At 51.9% G+C, this 20,546-nt stretch overlaps 1 protein-coding gene and 1 long non-coding RNA gene across 2 annotated transcripts in view; one reads left to right on the forward strand and one right to left on the reverse strand.

Moving 5' to 3' along the window:
- The window catches only part of LOC113967999 (heparan sulfate glucosamine 3-O-sulfotransferase 4-like), a 52,820-nt gene extending 44,722 nt beyond the window's left edge, over positions 1–8,098 (forward strand). The window contains exon 2 of the mRNA XM_027684131.1: positions 6,628–8,098. Within this exon, the coding sequence (XP_027539932.1) occupies positions 6,628–7,264 (637 nt within the window). The 3' untranslated portion in view covers positions 7,265–8,098. The remainder of the gene's footprint in view (positions 1–6,627) is intronic.
- Positions 8,099–14,980: 6,882 nt separating this feature from the next.
- The window catches only part of LOC113967979, a 133,617-nt gene continuing 128,051 nt past the window's right edge, over positions 14,981–20,546 (reverse strand). The window contains exon 4 of the long non-coding RNA XR_003534324.1: positions 14,981–15,443. This is a non-coding gene — a long non-coding RNA (uncharacterized LOC113967979). The remainder of the gene's footprint in view (positions 15,444–20,546) is intronic.

The raw sequence follows: 20,546 nt of genomic DNA on the forward strand, positions 1-20,546 counted from the left end.
GCTTCTGCTAAAAGACTTTAATGGATCAGCTTAGTTCTCTGCTCCATGATTATAGCATCCCTACCCGCCTATCATGCCTGAGCCAGATGGTCCCAGTGAAATCAGAGCATGTTTATATTTTTGTCTGCTACTCAGCCACCTGCCCACTGATTTTGTTGCATAGTGGTAGGAGGAGAGGAGCCTTCCCGGGTGCATTTTGCCCACCCCTTTCCCTAGCCCCAGTGTCTGCCCCACCTCCTAAAAGACCCTGGAGGAGCCATGGAAGGACCGTGCCCCCAGGGTGCCCAGGAGGCTCACCCAGCTGGCCGGGAGGGCAGACACACTCCTGGCATGGAGTCAGCTGCTTCCCAGGGCACTGGGGGATGTTTCCAGTTCTGTCGGTGATGAGAGCCATTAAGAAGGTACAAGTACTAAAGAGATCCTGAGCGATGCCTATAAAACCTTTGAATCCTTGACAGAATCAATAGCAGGTTCTCAGGAGTAACTTCTTATCCAGGCCAACTTAAGCACATGCCAATGAGCCGTTAAAGATTTTGCATTTTGTGGAGACACAGAAGCCCTTTCATTGTGATTTTTGGACTGTAGACTAGGTGAGATGATGAAAAATCACATTAGAAATAGGCTGTGCTCCAGAGGCATTTTCCTCGGTGTCTGGGAGAGTGGCTTGAATGATGCTCGTGGGTGGCATCATCCCTCCAGGCGTGTGCCCCACACCCCTGGGCTGGGGAACCGAATCCTTTGGGGATTGCCACAGTGAGCAGCACTGACTCCTGGCAGTGTCTGCCAGGACAGCAGAGGAGGAGGAGGAGCAGGAGGAGGAGAGGGAAGAAGGAAGCAGGGGAGCTGTGCCCCATGAAATGGGGGACCTGGGGCTGGCACGTGGGACACAGCCGAGCTGCTGCAGTGCCCTGAACCCCAGGAGGAGGAGCTCTGGGTGGCCTGGGCAGGTAGGTGCCCACTGGGTGCTTGCAGCCTCCGGCCGGGCACTGCCCCCTGCGCACACTTGCCACCTCTTGAATACCTTTGCTATCGACACCATTTCCAATTTGGCATCTCGGTTGCCATGGCAACTCAGCGCTGCCATTCTCTGATCGGATCAGCTCACAGTTAGTCAACACCCGTTAGCACCTGCGTTGGTATGGCAACCCAGGACCGTGCTCCATCCCGCCGATGCTGCGGATGGATGGATGGCTCCAGGCGGCCCCGGCAGCAATGGGGCATCACTGCTCCTGCTGAGGGGCACTCAGCAGGGCTCACTTGAGACAGGGGACTCACCAGGACTCACTTGAGACAATCCCAAGCCCTGACTGCTTCTTACTGCCTGGCTGCAGTGGGATCTGTGGCTGCCCCCACTCTGGCTGTAGCGTCCTGGGTTCCCACATCCTGCACGGCCTGGGAAACACTGGGGAGAAGCTCAGCAGGGATGTGGCTGGCATGGAGCAAGGAAGTGTCCTTGCAATCTCTAACTGCCCCTCGTGAGCGTGTTCTGCATGGACACCAAATGGCTGGGGAAGCTCTGGGAAGGGGGAAAGCTCCTTGTCTTGGAGACAAGGGGAAACCAAGGTATAGGCAGCCACCGCTTCAGGATTCTAAGTCCTGAAAAAGCAGAGCTCAAGTCACAGAGAAGGATGGTTCACTTCTTCTCCCAGCCACCAGATTCCTAACCATTAAACTCTTCCAGTGAGTCTCCTGTGGACAATTTGTGTTCCTTTGGCCCCAGTCTGAACTGGCACCCGCTTTTCTGAAAGTGCTTCACAATTTGTGTTTAATGGTTTTTAACAGACATGTGTGAGCTGTTTGAATTAGAGCAGTGTGAATCTATTAGGCAGCGACAGATGCAAGTTTTGTGTCTCTTATTAGAAGGGATTGGCTTCTGAGGTTTAGTGATGTGCAAAGGATTGGACTTTGGAGAGATTAAAATTATTTTCAGCGTTAAGCACAATATTTCTGAGCTAATGCACTCACTCTTGAATATAGATTCACAGACCGAAAAGATTATAAAACATTAAACCTATGTAAATTCAGCTGTAAATTTATGTTTGAACAAATTCAACAAGAGATTTGACTCGGGGGCTTACAGCAAATGGGTTCTGCTCTTAATGCATTCTGCGGGCTCAGTTGCAATGCCGCTCTCCCCTTGAAAGTCCCACGCCTGCTGAATTATTGGCAGGTCACAGCTGACAGCTCAAGCAATTATACCAGAATGTGTTAATAATAAAAAGGAAAAGGACTTCATGTTTGTCTTTTCAGAAGACAAAAGCAGATGTTTATTCCACCATGAGGAAGCTCTGTGGGCAGGTGACACTTGCAGTACCTGGCCATCACCTCTTTCCATGGCAGTCGTGCAAATCCATGTCCTCCTCTGCGGTTCCCCAAGCCCCCCAGCTATGAACTTTTTTCTCTTGTTGAAAACATGAAAATACAGTTAACAAAGACTCCTTTTGAGTGGGATTGCAGGAAACCTGCAACGTCGTGAACAAGCTGCCTACACAGAGATAAATGACAGCTGTGACTGAAGGAATAAACAAGATAATCTGGATTTAAATAAACCACAAGGGGATTTTGGCAACATGCAAATTCACAAATTTATAAAATGTATCCTTTGAAAATAGAGAGCTCGTCTGAAGCCAGCAGTTAAGAACAATTACTACAGCACATTTTCCCAATGAGAGCTTAGAGCTGGCCTCTGCCTCAAGCTAAGGCACGTGGGAGCCAGGGGTCCTGCCTGCTGCCCACAGTGGCCCTTCCATGCACAGGGCAGAAACATGAAGGAGTGCTGGCAGCAAGTCCCTGTGCAGCCCGGGGGTCTGGGGGTGCACAGAGCAGCCTGGCCCTCCTCAGCCTCTGGGCACAGCACTGGGGAATGAACAGGAAAGGAGAGAAACCTCAAAAGCCCAAGCAAGCACCCAATAATACATATTGGATCATCTGCTTGGAGGACCAGGTAATTCCTGGGTCCAAGTCCCACATGAGAGTTTCATTTTGGCAATGCACAGCTCAGCAGTGCTGCACCAACAAGCACAAGGGGATGCTGCATGTCCCATGAGGGAGCAGAGGGCTTCATAGAGTCATAGAATCAACCAGGTTGGAAAAGACCTCTGAGATCATCGGGTCCAGCCCTTGATCCACCACCGTGGTTACTAGACCAGGGCACTAAGTGCCACATCCATTCTCATCTTAAAAACCATGGCTTGTCCATGCCAGTGGCAGTGGAGCTCCTGCCAGGGGCTCGTTGTCATTGCTCCCCTTTTTCAGGTGGGCAGCAGTAGAGACGGAGGAGCGGCAGGTGGGGAGACACCAGTGACAGGACCATGAGTGGACGTGTCCCATTCTAGCGCTTCACCTCCTGGGCTGCTCTGCGGGGGCACATCGGGGGTGGTCACAGCATGGCCGTGCCTCTTCACCAACCAGCCTGGCCTCAGAAGGGACAGAAGCGCTGCAGGGAAAGCCAAAGTGTGTGCCAAAGGCTACGTGTCCCCTCCAGGAGCAAAGGCCCAGCCCCACACTGCAAACCCCTCTGCAGCAGCCGCCGCAGGAGAGCGAAGCAGCCTCGCTCTGCCCAAGCACACAGAGCTGTTCAGCATTCCATCGGCACACATGCAATTAAGGGCAGAGCACATGGCAGCAGCTCTCTGAAGGTTAACTGCTCTGAGGAGCATTCCTGCCGTGCCAGCGGCTGGGCTGCTCCAGCTTTAACACCCTTGTTATTCCCAGCAGCAGGAGCCGGCGGTGCCGTGAGCCGCTCTCTGTTTGGCACTGTTTGAGTGCTCCAGGCTGTGTGCAGGGCCCTGGCTCCGAGGCTGCAGCTCAAGCCCCCCTCACCAGCACAGCATAGCCAGGCACCTGCCCCAACAGGGCAGCAGCTGGGAAGGGACTCTGAAACATGGCAGAGTTTGGGGAAAAGCCTTTCTGCGTGTACATCCCCGAGCCAGAGTTGTTCCAGGCTCTGCAGGGCCGAGGTGTCTCGAGGACACACTGCAGCTCCCAGCCTTATCCTTAAAACTGTACAGCAAAAGCTGAATCTGCTTCCCCTCCTCTTTTCCTTGATCTCTGCTTCCCCGCTGTCTCTCCTCAGCACCAACCCATCCATCCATTTGTCTTTATTGTGCACAGAGTTATCATGGTCTTTAAATGTGGCAACACTTCCAGATTATTAGCTCTGCAATTTCTTGGCTCATGTTTATTGTGATGACATCATCTGAAGGGGCCGTTGTAATTAATAGTTCGTTCGTGCTTCTCTTATAAACCCCCAGTGTGTTGTTTATACAAACCAAACCGAACACCCTGGGGTGACTGGTGCTGCTGTGGGGAACGGACACCCCGTGATCATGAACAGACACCCTGTGACCATGGCCCTTGTCCTTTCTGGAGGTGAGTCACTCCCCATCCTCCACTGCCAGCCAATAGCCCGGGCTAGGAGAATGGGCACGGAGTGATGCTGCCCCTGGCAGCCCCTGGCAGCCGACAGCCCTCCTCCTGCTCAGCCCCCATCTCTCCTCCCTCCTGTCACTGCTCTGTCCCAAGAATGAGACATAATTTCTACCCCATCTGTCAGAGGCTTGTGGTGAGCAGCAGGGAGCACCTCTGCTCCTGTTGTCCTCTGGGCAAGCGCTGCTGCCCACGTGCTCAGCCTCCTGGCCTCATTTTCTGCTCACTTTCCTCACACCAGTCCCTCACACCACCTCGTGCTCGGCCAAGGGCACCCTGTGGGCACCCGAGGGCTCATCTCTGATTGTACCGTGGGGCTCGCTGTGATGTGCATAGCCACAAAAGCTGCTTCCTTCCCACAGGGCTGTTAAATCCAGGTGCTGGATCCCCCCACAGAAGCTGGTGTGTAATTCTGCAAATGCTCACATCCCTCTTAATTTGTTCAGGCTTTTCTTAAAGGAAAAAATACCTCAAGATGTATCGTTCTGACTAATCCTTGTTCCCTGCGTGCCACTGCTACTCAAGTGGCTGATGCGAGGCAGGGATGAAGCACAAGAGTGCTCTGGGCAGAGGAGAGGACTGCAGGCACCTTGCCATCAGGAAGGCAGCTCCAGTGGGGCCTGATGCCAGAGGGATGGGCTTCCTGGAGAGCCTGGCCACCAGCATGCTGGCTCTGAGACAGGGAGCTGGAGCCCTGCAGGCCCCGTTGCTGGGACTCAGATAGAGACTGTTCAGTTGGGAAGGTTCTGCAGCAGGAGAGGGGCAGCCCCAGGAACTACTGGCCTCTTCACCCAAAATGCTGAGGGCACTGGAAGCCCTGTGGCAGCCCTTCGCCTCCCCCAGCAGCACCTCAGCAGAACAAGCCTGGCACGACCAGCAGTGAATACACAAATGATGGGGGAGGTTAAAGCCATCTGATGCCTTTAGCAGCCACAAATATGAGGTTACACTGACAGGCACATCTCGCTGGGCTGTGCCTGTCAGCTGCTCCTGCTCCAGGCTTCAGCTGTGTGATTCCTGAAATGGGTCTTCCTGACGCCCGGCACTTTGACGTCAGCATCGCTGTGGTTGCTGCTGCCCCAGGTGCTCTCACAGAGCCATTTCCAGCCTGTTCGCATTGTTTCCTCACCATATGTCTGTACTAAAAAATAGTTGCAATATGAAGGGATAATCCTGCAAGATCCTGGGCATGGCCAGCCTGGATGTGCCACAGGAGACCTGCCTGGTGCCGCGAGCGCTTCCCGGGAGCAGTGACTTCCCGGGAGCAGTGACTCCTCGGCACCGTGGCAGGGCTGGGGCTGCCCACGGGTGAGGCCATGGCACGGGTGGGCACGGGCAGCGAGCAGGGGCCCAGCTGTGACACAGCCCCCAGCCCCTCCACCCTGGGCAGCACAGGAGGTGTGAACAGGGCAGTGCTGCTCTTGCAAGGGACATCACTAAGGACCCTCTGGCTCACTGTGATAATCCCTAACTGGGGGCACTGGGACAAGCATTTACCTCTTCATTTTCTTAGCCATAACTGCTATTTCACTGCAGTTTCATTTCACGATATGGTAATATGCTATCCAGGAAAATCTTGCTACATGCTAATTTATCCAGTAGGCAAATTCCTTTTGGCTAATAAAAGTGCTTGCATGGGAAGCTCAAAACCCAGCAGCAATTAATTATTGACAGAGCATGTGAATTAGAGATAAAAGAAAAGTCATTCTTTCTCACACACAAGATAGTAAATAAATTTAATTATTGTACTAGAAGCAAGGGATCTTATTCTGTATTAAGTTTTATTAGCTGAGACATTTAAAAGCATGTCATCACAACAAAAAGGTCCTGTGTAATCCGAACTGCGCTGCTCTGTACAGCAGCTCTGGAATGAATGGGCTTAATTGAGCAAATGGGAGCAGATGGCTTCTGAACAGGCAGGTATTGTGCAGGTTTAGTGTCAATTAGCTTTGGTCTACATATGCCTATGGCAAATTGCCTGTATAATGTGTCACCAAGGCTGACTTAACATTTCAGGTGCCCACCATGGCCAGGGGCTGAGAAGAAACAAAACCAGAAGTGTTTGGGTCTGTGGGACCTGTGGGAGTGACAGTGTCCCTCCTCCTGAACATCCTGCCAACACTTGCACGGGGCAGGAGGGACGCTGGATGCCCACCCCTGCCTGGCCCCTCACTAACCCCCTCCTCTGCCTCTGCACAGGAATGTGATGCCCAAGACGCTGGAGGGGCAGATCACCATGGAGAAGACCCCCAGCTACTTCGTGACCAATGAGGCCCCTCGGCGCATTCACTCCATGGCCAAGGACACGAAGCTGATCGTGGTGGTGCGGAACCCGGTCACCAGGGCCATCTCGGACTACACACAGACCCTCTCCAAGAAGCCGGAGATCCCCACCTTTGAGGTGCTGGCCTTCAAGAACCGGACTCTGGGGCTGATCGACGCCTCTTGGAGTGCAATCCGCATCGGGATTTATGCCCTGCACTTGGAGAACTGGCTCCAGTACTTCCCCCTCTCCCAGATCCTGTTTGTCAGTGGTGAGAGGCTCATCACTGACCCAGCAGGGGAAATGGCCAAGGTCCAGGACTTCCTAGGCCTCAAAAGGATTGTGACAGAGAAGCATTTTTATTTTAATAAAACCAAGGGGTTTCCCTGTCTAAAGAAGCCAGAGGACAGCAGTGCTCCCCGCTGCTTGGGCAAGTCCAAGGGTCGAACTCACCCCAAAATAGACCCAGACGTCATCCATAGACTGAGGAAATTTTACAAACCCTTCAATGTCATGTTTTACCAAATGACGGGCCAAGATTTCCAGTGGGAGCAGGAAGAAAGTGATAAGTAGGAACACAAGTTCAGGAAAAAACCTTTTTTTTTTTTTTTGAGATGGGAGTCATCATTTGAGACTCAAAACTCACTCGGGGCCAGAGGCTCAGGCCTGTGTGTACCAGGCTCTGGCGCTGTCCAGGCTGCAGCCGAAGTTGCTCCGTGTGTCCACTCCTGAAACTGCAGTGGTTTGTCACCTCGGGCTGCTCTCGGGCTCTCCCCACCATGACAGTGGGGGTCAAGGGTGGGTGGGAGGAGGAGGAGGCAGAGGGAGCAGGGCTCCTTGGGGTGATGGAGTGCTTTGTGTTGACATTTCACTGCTGGTGTCCCCCTTGCAGCCAGGCAGGCAGGACCAGCTTCCTGCCACAGCGAGCTGGGCGGGAGGGCAGCTCCCAAAACCCAGCACTGGGACAAACCCATAGAATTGATTTCTCCTGCCCTGGATTTTAGTTTTTCCCAAACAGCGGCATCAGGTCTGGTAAATTCAGGCCGTGTGCACTCATATGCACACTGCTCCTAGTGTGTGGAAGGAATAAAGCCAGTTATGCTGCAGTGAAACTATGTACAGGAACTTCATTTGCACCGGATGTTTCAATTACTTGTTGCACTAAAACTAGAATTTACCAAGTGCCACAAACACCTGGGCCCAATTCTCTTCCGACTGATACATCTCCTGTGTTGGAAGAGAGTTGTTCCTGCTTTGCTGGGATGCTCAGTGAGGTCAGAACTGGGATCCCCCAGACTCTCATCCTCCCAGAAGCTGAAAGAACATTCCTCGGTTTTCCAGGAGCAAGCCAGGCTCCCACTGCCCGGCCAAGGCACAGAGTGAAGCCACAGCATGTCTGTGCAGCAGCTCCTGCTCGCGGTTCGGAGCGATCCCGGTGGGGACTGAGGGGTGGCTGCAGGGCCCCAGCACAGGGTCTGACCATTGGGACCCCTGGCACTGCCGGTCATTTGCACCTTGAAAATGCAACCCCTGCTGCTTGCTGTGGACAGCTGGGGCTGCAGAACAGGGAAGCAGCCTTCATCATACTTCAGAATTACAAAACAGCAATTAATTCCCAGGGCAAGCACTGCTCAGCACACAAAACCTGTGCTTTCTAGTGGAAACGGCCAAGTCAACTAAATTTGCAAATCCTGGTAGAAATTGTAGACTAAACCTATATCCCAGCTGGATCCTCCATCGCCATGGGAGCTGCTTGCTGGGCCCAGCAGAGAGCAGGAGCAGTGCTTCAACACAGCTGCACAGTTCCACCTCCATCGCTGAGGAAAACGAGAGAGAACAGGCAGAGAGAGAACAATGGGGAAAAAACACAGAGCTGCTGAAACGTCCCTCGCACGGTGATTTCTGAGCATACTCGGATACTGCCGGCTCTTTGCTCTGATGAGGGCTGCAGGTGCCTCCAGGGTGGGATGTAATGACATGCAAGCCCCGTGCTGTTGGACAGCAGGTCCCTGGCAGACGTGGAGAGCGGGATTGCTGCGGGAGGACCAGGACTCAGCTCTGATTAATGTAGAACTCCCTATGGCTCCAGCTAACCTGATGAAATCAGCCTTGCACTGGGTGACAAGCTGAACCTACTTGGGGTTCCAGGGCCTGTCGTGTGGTTCATTACACCGTGAAGTGGTGCTGGTGCCTTGTATTGGATGATAAAAGCTGAAGCCATTTGAACAATTTACTGCATGGGCCATGCTGGAGGGGCACTGCAAGGTCCCTGCTGACGTCACGTCAGTTCCCATCAGCCTGGTCAGATTTAAAATCAGCTCCTGACATAGCACAGTTTTCAGAAACCCACAAACTTCCAAATTATTACAGGAAAATTGGAAGTATGTAATAGGAATAATTTTACAGTGCTTCACATATTATTAAAATGTCAGAACAGGTCCTGAACTAAACCTGTTGTTGCATAATTTGGATTTGGTGCAAGATAGTTATTGGAAGATGAGGGGCTCCAGGCCCAACGTTCCCGTCACCAGAGGGATATCCAGGAATCTCTGCCTGTGTCCAGCATGCTGCAGTCCTGGACTGGAGGTGGTGGACTGTGGCCCTGGCTGCCCATCAGAGGGGCTCAGCTCCGGGGGACGATGGTTCCTGGGTGGGCCGGGGAGACGCTGTGCCCACTCCCGCCTGCCACCCCACATCCACTCCCATTATTTCTGCCATATATTCAGAGGTTTATTTTTTATACCAGATGCCATCTCCAGCTTGGCAGGAGCTGATGTGTGCCCAGTGGGAGAGGAGACCCCGCTCTCCTGCCCTGAGCAGCTGCCCCATGGACACCAACCACTTCAGCGTGGTGGGATAGGACCCCCTGACCCCAGCCCTTTCCCGAGGAACACACCAGGCACTCTGGGGTGGGCTGGGGGCACAGGGACTGGGGGAGGTTATTCTGTTTTGTTCTTCTGAAATGCACCCCATGACTGCTGCGCTTGTCACCAGGGCTGGAGGGAGAATTATTTTCTATATGGCTGGAGAGTGGTGTGCCAAACGAGAGTCAGGTTAGTAACACCTTTTTTTTAAACTATTCAAATATCAGCATTAGAATACACAGGAAATTGAATTTTGTATTTGGTTTCAATTAGCAAAGCATAAATTATATTTAATTTTATATACAGACTGGGTGATTCATTGTTCTGGAAAAGCTGGTACTTTCTGGTTCAGAGACTGAAAATGGAGAGTTGGTCTGTTCTGAACCCAACCTGCTGTGCTGTCGCCTCCTCCCAAATGCGTCTCTGTCGGTCGGTGTCTCTGTACCTGAACGACACGACCGTCTGGAACTGAACCCTGGAACCCACAGCACTAAACAATAAATGGTTGTAGCAGCTGCATTTCTCGATTCCATTTCTCTTGGACCCCCCCAGCAGCACCAACACCCCACGAGTGGGAGCCAGGACGGGACAGCGCTGGCCATGATCTGCCACCTGCCAGCCCGGCTGGCTGCCCCTTCCTGCCCCATGGGCCACAGCCCCAGCACTGCCAAAAGGGCCACACTGCAGCCAGGACCAGGAGCAGGACCAGGACCACCTTGGCCAGCCCGTGTGTCCTGCAGTGAGGTTTGTCCCTGCAGTGGGGGACAGCTCCCAAGGTCACAGAGAACAAATCCCCAAGCAATGCCTGGGAAGTTTCAGTTGCTGATTAAGGATAAGTCAGTGGATAATAAAAGGAGAGAGAGGGCTGGCTGCCAGGCGAAGAAATTAGGAGGAAATTTTTTTAATCTTATTTTGTGTGCACAATTTCCTGCTCATTTGAAAAAGGTTATTTCACAGCAGAGCCCTATTGTGTCATCTGATAAAAACCACGGAAAAACTTTTATCAACAAGATTAGGAAGTAGTGAACTATAAAATTGCTAATTATTTTCTGGTAAATTTACTTTTAAATAACTTTAGACACCAATTACAGGCACCATTAAGCACCATTAACACTGGGTATATTTACCAAACAGGGATGGAATACTTATTCAAATCAAGATCATTTTGGTGTAGACTTTGCTGTTTGGAAAGCAGCCCCTTCTCACCAGATGTTTAAAAAGCCATCAGAAGATCAATTACACCTCAGGGTCCTAATCTTTGAGTTGTGGCGTGGTATAATTCGACCCCTGAAGGATACACCTGTGGGCAGGGACGAGTGTCCTGAGGAGGTGCCTCAACATGGCACTGAGGCCAGTGTACTCCTCTCCCCCAAGCCCCGAGAAACAAGCCCCATATTCAGCTGATCCAGCTGTCTCTTGCAATGCCTCAGTCTCTGCTCCGAGCAGGATTCTACCCCCCTTGGCCCACCCTGTCAGAGGGCAGCGAGCGCAGCTCTCGTGGCAGCTGCTGCCCTGTATCCCTGCAGTGCTGTAGCTGGGAGCCTCCTGCTGCCTCCTGGGATTTGCTCTTCGAAGTGTCCCCCAGTTCCCCGTGCCCTCGGGAGCGTGTCCAGCCAGTGCAGTGCCACAGGCTGCCCCAGTGCTGCATCCTGGCTCCCGGGAGCAGGCGCCGGGCGCTCTGCACTGCGATGAACACCAGCACACCCCTCCTAATTGGAGGTTGCCAAGCGGCTGTCAGAGAGCTGGCTGCAAAGCTGCTACCTGCTCCCGCTTTTCCTGCTGTCATCTTTGACATCCTCATTATTTATTAACTGCCCTGTACCCAACAGGCTGCCACCAATGTGGAGATGCTCAGATTATGCAGGTTCGATATTCTGCCTGCCTCCAAGGTCACGTCCTCCAGGATGTCTTGCAAGCCAGATTGAAGAGGTACCAGCAAAGATGCAACATGTTCTGTATATGCCAATGCCAGGTTTCAAACAGAGCCCTTTGAATAAGGATGACTTACTACATGGCATCATAGAATCTTTGAATTGTTTAGGTTGGAATAGTCCTCTAAGACCATTGAGTCCAACTACTCCCCAAGCGCTGCCAAGGCTGCCACATGTCCCCAGCTGCCACATCTACACGGCTTCTAAGTCCCTCCAGGGATGGTGACTTCATCACTGCACTGAGCAGCCTGTGCCAGGCTGGACAACCCTTTCCATGGAGAAATTATTTCCAGTCTGAACTGGGCCTGATCCCCTGGTTGTCTTGTACGTGCTGTGTGTTGACACTCAAGACGATCTGCTCCATGAGCTTCCCTGACACCAAGGTCGGACTGACAGACCTGTGGATCCCTGGAGGCATCCTGTGCCCTTCAGGACTGCTCCCAGGGAACTCTGTCAACCAGGCTCCTCAGCAGGTCAGTCTGCCCTCTGGTTGTCCAAGGAGGCAGTTCTACTGACCACTCCTACTCCTCCCAGAACCCAGATGGTATCATTTCGGGTTTGCTGTGCCCCAGATGGGCTCTGATCACACGGCAGTGTCAGCCCCTGCTGCTCACTGCTGTTCCCATTCCTCTGTGCAGCAGCTCTGTGCATTCTGCACCTGCCTCAGCAAACACAGGACCAGTGCCAGCCAAGAGCTCTGCCATCAGCTCTCATACCCTGGGGCCAGGAGAGTGGCAGTGTGGGGATTAGTCAGCTGGGCAGGTTGCAACACCACAGTGACCCGTTCCAGCTTTGTCAGCAGGAATAACCCTGCCCTGGGCCGCTGCCTCCCTTCATTGCCCTGGTGCCTGTGACCTCGGGCCCTGCAGCACCCTGGCTTTGGTGCCCTGTGCCAACAGCCTCTGACATCCTGCTCGGTCCAGGCACAGATAAATTAACAAACTGATGCTGTCACCTCCCAGCTTTCCTGGGACACTGTGCTGGGGTTTTTTGGTTTTGCTGACCTCAGAAATTTTCCCTCTACAAGTCATTTGCTGGGAAATAAATCTGATTAGAAAATTCTTGATGCCTTTTAAGATGCTCTTCTGACTCCAGGTACAAGACTGGAAATCAGAAGAAATAGTTTGAGGGTCACATCACTATTACTTTATACCACCAACAAGGATGTTTTGAAATTTTTAGTTGTAACGCAAGGTCTGATACCAAATATCAGCACTTGCCCATATGCACCCTGTGGAAGGAGAGGGGCTGCCAGATTTACCTACATGTTAACAGGAAGTTCTGCTCTCACTCCTGCTGCCCCATTGTCCCCACAGGGCCCAGAGGGAGGGTCACTGTATGCACAGTCTCCAAGAAAGTTGGAATTGAGGTAACTGGGATTATTACACCACCACATTTGTGACTAAAGTCATTATGTACAGAGAGACATACTGGTAGCTGAAGGACAGAATTAATATAGTAAGTAATCCTCTCCCTTTAGCAATATCTTTCTGCATGAAATAATGGTTTAATGTCTAACTTTTCCTGGCACACGCATTTCCTCATAACAAACACTTATATGAGATGCAGCTATTTATATTTCAAGGCAAAAAGCATGGAGTGTAATGGACTCTACTCTGACTATCTGCCCATGAAGAAATTTCACTATATCATGGGAAACGAGGAAAAACATTTTATTTGGAGGCAATTTCTTTCTGTTTAAGCCATTCTTATCTTCTTGCCTCCTTCTCTGTCAGAAGAAGGGATATTTGCTGTCTCTGGGTCACCTCTCCTGCTTGTGGGGCATCTGTGCTGCCCAGGACCCCCTGCCCAGCAGGGACCCTCTGGCAGCTCCTGAGCACCCCTCAGAGCAGGGAACAGCCCTCTCCAGAGGGTTTCCTACTGCCTCCAAAGGGGGGTGTATGAGCTCCAGCAGTGTGAGCCAGCCCAGGGGCAGGGCACTGGTCTCCGTGACTGCACTGCCCCACCCTGGCAGCCCTGGCTGCTCTGACCCCAGTGAGGAGCTCCCGGCTCTGCTGCACCCTTTACCTCCCACGAGGCTAAATCCAGAGAGCTGTACAGTGGGGAAACTTGCCTCCAGGGTGTTGCTGCCTGTACTCACCAAGGCAGATCCCACAAACATCCACACCGTGCACGAGCAGTGAGGTTTCCCTGGCAGTGATGCTGCTGAGTGAACTGATCCAGATGATGCAGGAGATGTCTGTGTAATGAAGGCAAACGGCACATCTGGCAATTTTCCACCCAACTGACAGAGATGAACAGTTATAAATATACCCTGTTAATAGTGTAAGCATCCTTCAAAGCTTGTTTGGAGAGGCTGCGGGGCCGGTGTGCAGCAAGGGCTGGTGCTGCAGCCAGGCACCCGAGCGGCAGGTCCAGCAGAGCCACCAGGTACGGCAGAGCCACCAGGCCTGCAGGCCATTGCTAGCAAAATCAAATGTGGCAGTGGCAGAGGGAGACACTTCCCAGGAAGGGAGAAGGGTTTGGGAAGCTGTAAGTGCAGCTGGCAGCACTGCCAGGGCAGCAGCATCACCCTGTCAGGTGCTGGCCCAGCCACACTCCCCCAGCCACAGTGCCAGCGTGGGCCTGGCAGGGGCTCCAGTGCTCCCACCCCAGGGACTGACATCTGTCCCCCTCCCCAGGGACCCTGGGCAGCACCCAGCTGTTCTCAGCTGGGATTCAGCCCTAGTTCAATGAGGGGAAGAAAATGGCTGGGTTTTATCTGGATCTAAGAAAGCTACTGCAGGAGAAGTTGCAGTTAATGAAAGGAGTGAAGAATAAGCAAGTCATGGGGGTGGCCTCACCTCTTGAAGGATTTTGTCTGAGAAGAATAAGCTGAGAGTAAGTCCTCTGACAAATTCAGCTTTTTCCAGGCAATCATAACATTCACATGACATGTGAAACCAGAGGACTGGATGCTGTGCCTGCATCGGAAACCTCTCCCTGTCCAGTGCTGTGGTAGAGGATGGACAAGTGATGCATTCCCTCAGTGTTCCCAATTTACCTGGGAGAAGTGTCTCATCACAGGTAATTCCTGCTAATTTAATCTAATTTCTCAGGGGACCCCTGGTGGCCTAGTGGTTAGCATGCAGGACTCTCACCTCTGCGACCCAGGTTCGAATCCCAGCCAGTCCCCCGGGCAGATGGAGCCCGTTAGCCCTGTAAGGCCATCCATCTATGAGAAGGTCACTCTAAACAAACCTACGTCCTGAGGACCTCACTGCCATTGTCCAAGCTTGCTTGGCCCCGGCAGATGAACCTTAGGATTAAAGGGTGGGCTCAGTTCAGCGCAGGCTGTGTCTCACCTAAAAAATCCATTGCGCAGGCTGGAAAGGTAAAAAGACCTTTCCCCAAATCTTCGTTCACGAAGACTGGCCATTATTATTATATTATTATTATTAATCTAATTTCTCAACACTGTGACTGTCTGCTCCTCCCTGTCCCATGGTTTCAGAGGCTGCAGTGACTGGAGCAACAAGACTCCAGAGCTGGCCAGTGACAGGAGCTGCTCACAGCAGGTGATCTCCTTGAAGCAGGGCCAATGATTTACCTGCTTTGCCCAAGCACTGATAGTTTTGGCTGCCCTGTGGGCTGACCTGTTTGTCCAGCAGACATTTACTGCCTAGCAAGGTTTACTGCTCAGAATTTTTTTTTATTTTTAAAAGCCCACTGCAACCCTTCAGGCAACTGTGCCACTTCTTAGTCCCAAGCACTGGCAGCAGCACGGCCCTGCCTGGCATGAGACCAGGCTGCACAGACACTTCATTAGTGACTGTGCTGAGAGGCTGTGATTTGACCACTTTCCAGTTCTCACAATCTGCCAGAGTTCACAACAGAGGAGGGTCCTGCTGAGAGGGGCTTCACAGGTTCTGGAGAGCTGCAGCTCCCAAGCCGGAGAGCAGGCACAGCAGCAAGAACTCAGGCTTATCCCTGTGGTCTGGGGCCATCTCTGTCTCTCTGTAAGACAGAAAAATGGTTTAACTAACATTTTCTTTTAGCAGGAGTTAATAATAAAATTGTAAGCCTGATGTTTTCCTTCCAGATATGACTACTTGTATGGCAAAGTTGATTTGTAAGATTTACAGTATGAGAATTACTCTCAGAAAGTGAAAAACCAAACAAACCCAAGCCAGTGCTCCCAGAGACATATGCTAGAAATCCTCTAATGTCCTGAGAACTATGAGTTTCAACCCCATTCTGTTGGGGAAAACGTCTTTCCATGTAACTCAAAGGGAATGGCATATGCTACCAGCACGTCCATCTGTCTTGCTCTGTTCGCAGCAGCAGAGCTCAGAGCAGCCAGTCAGCCCTTGGTCCTGTCAAAACTGCAGCATTCACTATATTATTTTAAACACAGAAAGCAAGAGCTCACAGCAATGTGAGCTGGAGCCCTGGCCGTGCACACCTTGCTGGGCACTCTCAGGTGCTGGGCACTCTCAGGTGCTGGGCACACAGCAACGCTCCACAGCGGAGAGGGAACCGTGGGGCCCCAAATTCTGCAACACAGGAGACTCTTCCTCCTGCACCTGGAGCACATGCATGGAGCTGACCTGCTCCTTCATGGGGGAGGTTGCACCTAGAGACACGGATTGCTGATGGCACTGGCCACATGGCTGCCAGCCCAGTGTGGGGCAGCCTGGTCAGAGATGGTGCTCACAGCCTGGCAGCCTGGCTAGGGGCCATTGACACCATGGGCTGCAAATAAAATGCTGTTGCCACATTTCACCATCACCAGGCACACATCTGCTGCCAGAGCCTTCTCAGTGCCACCAAGGAATCCAGCTCTCCCCGTGGGCACAGCTGCTGGGACTCAGCCCACACGGCACCTACAGCTTCTCTGCTGTTCACCATCTTGTTACGTGCTTAATGAGTTCATGTAACTTTTTGTTAAGCAGTGAGTAAATGTTTTCCAGGGAAGCCAATTCCAGCACATCCTCCGTATGTAGGTTGGATGTTATGGAACAGTGGCTCTGTTGAATGCATTAGCATACAGCACTTCACTTACTCACCTCATCTGCATATTTTGCTCTGAGGACGAAGGGAGCCTTCAGGTGCTCGAAAGCTCAGGTAGCCGTGGCTGCAGCCCCGAGGCAGGTGGGCACAGACAGGTGTGGGGCAGAGTTCTGTGTCTGCCCCATACCACGGACCTGACCCTGTTCTCCAGCCAAACCACAGGGGGACCTGCACAAGACAGTGCTACCTCCTGCCAGAACTGGCATTCACCCCTTCCCTGACCTGTGCCCAGGGCAGGTGCTGCCTGGGCAAGGGAACCGTGCCAGCCCGTGCCCCACAGCCCCAGACCCCCCTGGCAAGGACAAGCACAGCTGTTCTGCAGCTCCCTCCTGGGCTGTACTCACAGAAAGACACACACACGCTTCTGGGATCCAGGCATTTTTTCATCTTGGCACAGAATTCTTCCAGAGATGATTATTTGAAAGATGAGTCACCAAATACAATAGCAAAGACACATCCTTGACTTACTGGCAGAGAAGGGATGTGACCAGCATTAAGTCTCCATGCAATGTCTCCATCACACAGTGTCTGGCGTTTATTCTAAACAGCTCTCAGTCTTGAACAGAACTATTTTTTCACATCAGAAATCCAGCTACTTTCCCATAAGAAATGTTCCTTAATGAAAGGAAAACCAGACAGTGTTCATGGATGTAAAAATCATTACAGCACATCTCTGTGTTCTCTGCAGCTGCTGCTTGTTCCAGCCTGTTTGTAGGACACACACACACAGATACACATCAGCACCCCTGCACTGCGGGTAGGGAGGTTGTGCCCCTCCAGAGGGGCAGAACTATAAGAATCCCCTTGTACAAGAACTCACATGGAAAAGCCAAGGGGAAATGGGTACCAGTTCCTCCCAGGGTGGGTCCATTTGGACACAAGAGGAAAATTTTTCACAATGAGAGCACTCAGACAGAATAATCTCCCCAGGGAAGCAGCCCCTGCTCTGCCTCTCCTGTGGGGGGCTGGAGGGCAGAGCCCGGAGCAGAAGCCCCTTCTGTTGGCTGGGAGAGGGCTGGGATGAGCACGGGCACAGAGTGGGGGGCTGGTTCTGTGCTGGCCCCTCTGCTGAGCAGGGGCTGCTGTCTTGTAGCCTACTCCAACTCAACAGTGTGTCCTGACCTTGATGATGTTGGTTTAACTAGGATATGAAATGCAAATATAGCCTAAGCTCAGTAATTCTGGCACCCAGCAGAGAGCCTGAAGGGTGGAACACTTCCCAGAAGGGTCAGCAAGAGCAGGAAAAATTATATAGAGCAAATAAACAGAATAAAAGGCTTCTCACTCCTCCTGGCGCAGAGGGCTGTGGCTCCAGGGGATGCAGGAGATTGTGCTGCTCTGAGGCTTATCCTCAGGGACGAGCTGCTGATCAGGAGACACAGGAAAGGCGAAGGGCAAGGAGACAATTTGTTTTTAAATAACTGCAAGCCAGGAGGGAGTCACCCCCATTCCGTTCCTTGGCTGCCTCTGTGTCACCCATCACCCCACCCCACAGCCAGGGCAGTCACCCCAGGGATTTCCCTGGATCTGGGGCCAGACCTTTGGAGAGGGTTTAATGTGCAATGGGGCTGGGGAAGGGGGACATCCTGGGGGGCAGGGCAGGCCCCATCAAACTTCCCTCCCCTGCTCAGAGGAGCTGCTCTCACCAGCCTTGTGGGGAGCTGAATATACCCCGAGCTACAGCTGCCAGACACTCGGAAAGTTTGACCACGTTAAAATACCTATTTTCAAATCAGGGTGGAGTTTGCACATTTTCAGTAATCTTAAGCACCCCAAATGCTGATCCTGATATGAGGGGTGTGCCAGGGGCACCATGGGCAGAGCCAGAGGCAGGGAGGGAGCTGGCAGAGGCGAAGCCATGGGCTGGTGTTCCTGGATGCTGCGGGGGAGCCCCACGACCCACTGGACAGGGAAGCACAGCAGGGCCGGAGGTTTGAGACGAGAGGAGCTCCCTCATTTAGGCATCTGCAGTGATGACTTATTAAAAATTTAAAACACAAATTACAACATTTACTGGGGAAGAATCACTTTCCTACCAATTACAGTTAATAGGGTAAAATTAATGTACCAATTAATATGGCTGCTTTTAAACTCAGTCTAATATGTTAAATACTGTTCCTATCTCGGTAAATGCAGCAAAATAAAGTGATGACCAGGATAGGAGCTAATAAAGTTTTGCTTCTCTGTATTTAAACTATTTGGCATCACTGACTTAAGGCACAGGAAAAAGGAGATTATTTAACATTTTAAGGTTTGTAAGACCCATAAATCATCTCATACATGCCATATTTGTTGAAAAGGATAGAATACATTCAATTTTACAGTATATTAAACTTCATCTAATTTGAACGTAAGAACAGACCAGCAAAATAAATGACCAATTTCTGAAGCAGAAATTACCATTTGGCTGCTGCCATTATGAAGCTGCTGGTATTTTATCATGTTCTTAACATAATATTGCTTGTCTATTGATGCATAGTTATAGTGCTAGTCCAAATTGGAAGGCGGTGAAAGAGGACAGTGCAGAGTTTTTTTTAATAGGCATCATTTGTCAGATGTTATTTCAGAGGTCTTTGCACTGATGATAATATGCAGATTAAAGCAGAAGTAAATAGGAAAAAAAAAGAGAGAGAGAGAGGAGAGAGAAAGAGGAAGGCAGAAAGGGAATGAGAATTTCAGCCCATTCTGGCTGCAGCAGGTGGACCAGCCCCGGTGAGGCCAGATAGCAGTAATTAATCTGGGTTGAAGAGTTTTTTCTGAAACCCCACGATACTTGACAAAAGGAGGTTTCCTTCCTTGCATCCCAATGCTGCAGGGGCTGCAGGGACAGCAGGAGCACTGAGTCCCAAGGCAGGACCAGGGACAGAGTTCCCCCTACCCAGCATTGTCCCCCTCCTCTCTCCCCTTGCACCAGCCAGAAACCTGAGCACAAATAAAAATTATGTTTAGTTTGCAAAACAGGAGGAAGGTATCTCCATCCTCTAGAGTTCATTGTTCTGCTAGACTTGGTATTATAGTGGCAATATATTACAGAGAAGAAAAATCAGCTGGCTGCTGCCTCCAGAATGACAATGGAAACCGCAAACACGGTGGAGCTGCAGCTGCCTGGAGGGGACCTGCCAGGGCTCTGCAGGCAGCTGGGGCACCAGGAAGGGTGCTCAGGGTGAAGGAGTCCCACGTGCACAGCGTCCCACAGGGCACAGCATGGCATGGGACAAGGGGACAGCTCCAGTGCAGCAGGGACAGCCACACTCCAAGACAGGGCCGGCAGGGACCCAGCACCCTCAGTCCCTCCTGCTGCTCCTCAGCCACCTCAACCTCTTCAGGCAGCAGATCCTCTGCCAGGGCAGGACACCATCCCAGGGCAGGGCATGACCCCCAGGATAGGGCACTTCCCAGAGCAAGGCACTCCACTGGCAATGGGATCAGCAGCACCACTGACCCCAGCACCTGCCCCAGTGCTGTCCATGGGCACAGCTGCAGAGCTGAAACATCTTCCTACCAGAGCCACCCAGACAGAAATGCCAGGATGGTTAATTTGTATTGAGGGCAATCATCCTGTCCCCTAACCCCCCCCCCCGCTCCCTTGGTGAAGGGCTTTTGCTCCCTGCAGGCTGGCAGGAGAGAGGGCACAGTGTGGGGGCAGCAGGGGCACTGTGGGCAGCAGCACAGACCAGTGCTCCCCACTGGCACCTAATGAGAACCCCCCAAGCCTGGGTCTGCTTAAAGCAAATGAATTGCTCAGACATTAGAGCTGGAATTGGGTTCTGTGCCTGCAAATCTGCACAGGGATGTACTGTGCTTTAACATAGATTTCAATTACTTCCCAACCTTCAGCGCGATGATGCGACATTATGCTCCACTGTCAGGGTTTGCCAGCATGCTCCCACTTTTATTTCTCCTGTTAAATATGGTCTTTGCTGCGCTTCATTGATCTCTGAGCATATTCTGCTGTTTACAACTTTGATAATCTTTGTGTAATCTTCAGGGGTAATTGAATTCCGACAAACATAGCTGAATTTTAAGCACCACACAGATTTCAGTGCA

This window comes from Neopelma chrysocephalum, unplaced genomic scaffold (assembly GCF_003984885.1).
Source record: "Neopelma chrysocephalum unplaced genomic scaffold, ASM398488v2 Primary Assembly neopelma1_65b, whole genome shotgun sequence".
In the NCBI taxonomy this organism is placed as follows: domain Eukaryota; kingdom Metazoa; phylum Chordata; class Aves; order Passeriformes; family Pipridae; genus Neopelma; species Neopelma chrysocephalum.